This window comes from Hemibagrus wyckioides, linkage group LG29 (genome assembly GCF_019097595.1).
Source record: "Hemibagrus wyckioides isolate EC202008001 linkage group LG29, SWU_Hwy_1.0, whole genome shotgun sequence".
NCBI lineage: Eukaryota > Metazoa > Chordata > Actinopteri > Siluriformes > Bagridae > Hemibagrus > Hemibagrus wyckioides.
This window is the reverse complement of record NC_080738.1, coordinates 17499837-17505425: the sequence shown is the minus strand read 5'-3', so window position 1 is coordinate 17505425 and position 5589 is coordinate 17499837. Positions and strand designations below refer to the sequence as shown.

Below are 5589 nucleotides of genomic sequence, written 5' to 3'. Positions count from 1 at the left end.
ACAGTTTGGAGCTGGCCCCTTCCTCTTCCAACATGACTGTGCACCAGTGCACAAAGCAAGGTCCATAAAGACATGGATGACAGAGTCTGGTGTGGATGAACTTGACTGGCCTGCACAGAGTACTGACCTCAACCCGATAGAACACCTTTGGGATGAATTAGAGCGGAGACTGAGAGCCAGGCCTTCTCGTCCAACATCAGTGTGTGACCTCACAAATGCCCTTCTGGAAGAATGGTCAAAAATTCCCATAAACACACTCCTAAACCTTGTGGACAGCCTTCCCAGAAGAGTTGAAGCTGTTATAGCTGCAAAGGGTGGACCGACGTCATACTGAACCCTATGGATTAGGAATGGGATGTCACTTAAGTTCATATGCGAGTCAAGGCAGGTGAGCGAATACTTTTGGCAATATAGTGTATATATATGGGTAGATATAAACCTATTTATATCTACCCATATATATATATATATATATATATATATATATATATATATATATATATATATATATATATATATATATATATGGGTAGATATAAAAATTATTCATGTTTGTTATTATTCATATTCATGTCATGTCATATTATGTCATTATTCATATATGTATATACATATATATATATATACATATATATATATATACATATATATATATATATATATATATATATATATTTATTTAGTTATTTATTTATTTACATTTTATCTTGGAGAAAAGAAATTATTAGAAAGGATGCGACACTCAGGTTATAAGTTAAGGTTTTATTAAACAAAGGTAAAATATTTTACAATAAAAACAAATGAAATGTTTGAAGGAATATAGGGATATATTTTTTAAGAAAATAAATTTCCCTGAATTTTTTTTCCCTGACAAATACACAAGTGAATGAAAAAAAGTTATTAAGGTTCTTTTATTTTAAAAAATATTCAATTTTTCCCTAAATAGTCATTAGAAATGTTAGTGTTCCTTCTCGCGTCTTCTGTTTTGTGTAGAACATAATGAGGTTCCATGTTTGCTTGTTGCTACACGGCGGGTGAAATTAGCACTTAATCAACAACAGATCTATAATGTCATTTTCCACGGTGCAGGTAGAAGCCCAGCTGCAGGAAAACGATACAGTGTGGAAATCAATTTCGGTGGAAATTTGCTCAATGGAGTGTGATATTACAAAATAAAACATAAACCTTTGTGGTATCTTCAGCACCGCTCTCCCAGAAGCCAGTATGTTCTTACCAAACCTTTTCCCTGTAGCAGAGAAAAATACACAGATATCATACTGTCACAGTGGCTTCAAAAAAAAAGTTTGGATTTATAACCATGTTATTTGTACGTTCCATGTTTTAAGTTATAAAAATGAATGATATTAGATGAGGAAATATGGGATCCCTTCTGTTTTTATCATTGATACAAATGCTAAAATAAGGCTCTCTCATTTTAGTGACAAAAAGAGGTGTGTTTACAAAAGGGGGCAAGGCTAGAAAGTGTGGTTAGATACTGTATACTGCTGTGATTTCCAAACAATACTTTTACATTTTAGATTTTTATTGTACAAAATCAGCTCCATGTTTCTGTAACAAGTTAGTTCACTAAAATGAGGTAATGTACAACACTGGAACCTTTATAAAGCTACAGTAGAACTGAAAAAGAAAACCCTCAGTAAACCTCTTTCAATAGATAAATTGTAAAATAAAATAAAAAAAATTAAAAATGTTTAGATACATGAATGCCATCAGAAGCTAGACTTCATTGGAAGATCTCTTGACCCTTTAAAAAGCTGTAACACTTTGAACAACCCATACATTAAAAACCCATTCCAAGGACTCTCCAGAACCCACCAAAAAACTTTTGTTGAACTCCAATATAAAGCCAAAGCTTTCCAAAGCATTCAAAGAATTAGAACCCTAGAATAAGACCTTTAGACACAAGAGCCAATTTTAATGAACAAGCTATCCAAACAAGTCTAGTGAGAAATACACTATATTGCCAAAAGTATTCGCTCACCTGCCTTGACTCGCATATGAACTTAAGTGACATCCCATTCCTAATCCATAGGGTTCAATATGACGTCGGTCCACCCTTTGCAGCTATAACAGCTTCAACTCTTCTGGGAAGGCTGTCCACAAGGTTTAGGAGTGTGTTTATGGGAATTTTTGACCATTCTTCCAGAAGGGCATTTGTGAGGTCACACACTGATGTTGGACGAGAAGGCCTGGCTCTCAGTCTCCGCTCTAATTCATCCCAAAGGTGTTCTATCGGGTTGAGGTCAGGACTCTGTGCAGGCCAGTCAAGTTCATCCACACCAGACTCTGTCATCCATGTCTTTATGGACCTTGCTTTGTGCACTGGTGCACAGTCATGTTGGAAGAGGAAGGGGCCAGCTCCAAACTGTTCCCACAAAGTTGGGAGCATGGAATTGTTCAAAATGTCTTGGTATGCTGAAGCATTCAGAGTTCCTTTCACTGGAACTAAGGGGCCAAGCCCAGCTCCTGAAAAACAACCCCACACCATAATCCCCCCTCCACCAAACTTTACACTTGGCACAATGCAGTCAGACAAGTACCGTTCTCCTGGCAACCGCCAAACCCAGACTCGTCCATCAGATTGCCAGATGGAGAAGCGCGATTCGTCCTCCAGAGAACGCGTCTCCACTGCTCTAGAGTCCAGTGGCGGCGTGCTTTACACCACTGCATCCGACGCTATGCATTGCACTTGGTGATGTATGGCTTGGATGCAGCTGCTCGGCCATGGAAACCCATTCCATGAAGCTCTCTGCGCACTGTTCTTGATCTAATCTGAAGGCCACATGAAGTTTGGAGGTCTGTAGCGATTGACTCTGCAGAAAGTTGGCGACCTCTTCGCACTATGCGCCTCAGCATCCGCTGACCCCGCTCCGTCAGTTTCCGTGGCCTACCACTTCGTGGCTGAGTTGCTGTCGTTCCCAAACACTTCCACGTTCTTATAATACAGCTGACAGTTGACTGTGGAATATTTAGGAGCGAGGAAATTTCACGACTGGATTTGTTGCACAGGTGGCATCCTATCACAGTTCCACGCTGGAATTCACTGAGCTCCTGAGAGCGACCCATTCTTTCACAAATGTTTGTAAAAACAGTCTGCATGCCTAGGTGCTTGATTTTATACACCTGTGGCCATGGAAGTGATTGGAACACCTGATTCTGATTATTTGGATGGGTGAGCGAATACTTTTGGCAATATAGTGTATGTAACCTATAACAAAACCCTTTAGAAAAAAAAAATCTAGCTAAAAAATCCATTTAGAAAACCTTTTACCTGTGTAGAAAGTTCAAATGCTGGACTTTAGAAGGGTTGAGAAGGTATGAGTATTCAAACACCCCTGATTTGAACCTATTCTAAACCTCAGAGAGCTAGAACCCTTGACATTCCCATTTAGGAACCTAGAACTTATCCAACTCATGCCCTTAACAAATCCATTTAGAAAGTCCATTTCATTTAATCTTAACTTTAGAGGGAAAGAACCACAGAAGTCTGGACCCATGCTGGAACCCATCCAAAGACCTAATGCTGAACTCCTTTGGAATGATAAAAACCATCCAAGAAGCCTTAATGAAACTGTTTAGAAGCTCAAAACCATCTGAGGAACTCAAACCCAATTGATAAAGCCCTTTCTAAGGGGTCAATTCTAAGAACCTTTCTCAAATATATTTAGAAAGCTAGATCCCATATCAATCACCCTTACTTTAGAGAGCTAGAACCTTCGACATGTAACCCATCCAACATGCTCTCAACGAATCCTTTTAGAGAGAAAGAATCTAGTTTAGTCAACTTTAATCAACTTCTCTAGACAGCTGGAACTCTGCACAGACTTGTTTGGAAGGTTTAAATCCATGCTAGAACACTTCCAAAGTAGAAAGAAGTAGAAAGAACTCATGTTTAGAACCTCAAAACCCATTAGAAGAGCTGATGATGGAACCATTGATGGACTGCTTCTAAAAGCTATGAGTATCAGAACAACTAGCATTCAAATAGTTAGTAAGAATCCTGAAAAAAGGAACCTTCAGAAAGCTAGATCCCTGAAGATCTGAACCACCCTGAATGAACTGTGTAAACTAGCACTATGAGACTGTAGATCTTCTTCTGCTCATTATCTAAATAACAGGAGTTTGTGGAGCTGAATGGCACGAAGTACCTTAATGTGGATGTCTCCTCGCAGCTCACACTGGAATGTCGTAAAAGTGTCCAGTAGAGATTTAGTAGAACTGCTCACATGGATCTTCAGCGCTGACGAAACAGAAACATACTTTTTAAAATGTACAAACTCTCTAGACGTAACCTTGTCTCTAAAAGTTTAGCAGATAAACTGTGTCTAACTGCAGTGGCTTCAGTGGATACAGTCTTTAGGACACTTGAGCTAGTTCTTATCAAACTGTTGTCATAACATTCCCAGGATTTTATCTTACGTAAACCATATGACTCCATCCTCGAGGCAGTGTTGACAGTGTCTCCAAATAAACAGTAGCGTGGCATTTTTAGACCAACAACACCGGCGACACACGGCCCTGGAAAAAACACACAACAATTTCCCAATTTTTTTATTACATTGTTTTAAAAAAGCTGAAATCTGGAACCTTCTGGAATCTATTTTTGGTAAAAACCTTGGTACAAACCAAAGCTAGACCTATCCGAAAGCTACAACCATCTCAGGTCTTAGAAAACCCTCCCCAAAGCTAAACCCTTCCTAAAAACCCATAATGAACCTGTTCAGAAAGCTGGCACCATAACCAAACACCTTCTAAAAGCTCTTCTTTCAAAAAAAGATCTTTCTCAAGTACTTTAGTTCTAATTAACAAACAAACAAAAACCAACAAGGTCTTAGACAGCTACTATCTGTTGGAAGAAACCTTCAAAATAGTAGAAATATCCAAAGAACCCAACTGGAATCTTTCACAAAGAACTAGTGAAGAAGAATGTCTTTGGAAAACTCAAACTGACACCCTAAATAAAAACATCTAGAAAGCTAGAACCCATGCAAGAACTTCTTAAAAAAGCTAACTGTAATCCAAAAACGTTTGAGAAGTTCTATTACATGAACTTAAACCACTTAGAAAGCTAAAACCCAGCTGAAAAAGGTAGAACCTGCTGAATGAACCTTTGATTGCCTTGAACACCAAAATAAGATGTACTGGAATCAATGAATCAATCAGGAATCAGGAATCTTTGAATCAACACAACAATCCAGCAAAGGAATAAGGATTGCTAAGATTCTGGAACGTTCTCTAGTCTTAACTGTCCTAAAATTCCCAACAGATCTTCCCTAAGTCATTGTCACACCTATTTGCAAGGATTTAGATGTTTTATAGATACAGACTTAAAGTTTCTCAGAAGTTTCTAGAAGGATAAGCACTCCAAACCATGCCTAGATTCTACACCCTGATTCGTGAAGTATCTCCTGATCCTCCAGTCTCTGTGTTATTTCAGTAATGACTTACACTCAAGTCTCTTGGTCTAACCTGAATGGATTCCGATGCGGACCTTCAGGCGCTGTTGAGGAATGTGTACGCTCTGGAAGTTCTCCATTCCCTGCACCACGGCTAAGGACATTCTGGCTA

General features: G+C 38.7%; 1 protein-coding gene across 2 annotated transcripts in view; it reads right to left on the bottom strand.

Annotated features, from left to right (window-relative positions):
• Nucleotides 1-766: 766 nt before the first annotated feature.
• Nucleotides 767-5589, bottom strand: part of si:dkey-37g12.1 (atrial natriuretic peptide receptor 1) — a 24260-nt gene continuing 19437 nt past the window's right edge. Inside the window, exons 24-28 of one of the 2 annotated variants that reach the window (XM_058384169.1) lie at nt 5491-5589; nt 4441-4539; nt 4170-4261; nt 1186-1246; nt 767-1101 (exon numbers count right to left, since the gene is read on the bottom strand). The exon at nt 5491-5589 is cut by the window's right edge and continues 76 nt beyond it. In XM_058384169.1, coding sequence (XP_058240152.1) covers nt 1199-1246; nt 4170-4261; nt 4441-4539; nt 5491-5589 — 338 coding nt within the window. In that variant the 3' untranslated portion in view covers nt 767-1101; nt 1186-1198. Of the gene's footprint in view, nt 1247-4169; nt 4262-4440; nt 4540-5490 lie in introns of both variants that reach the window. The other variant, XM_058384168.1, reaches the window with a different exon arrangement.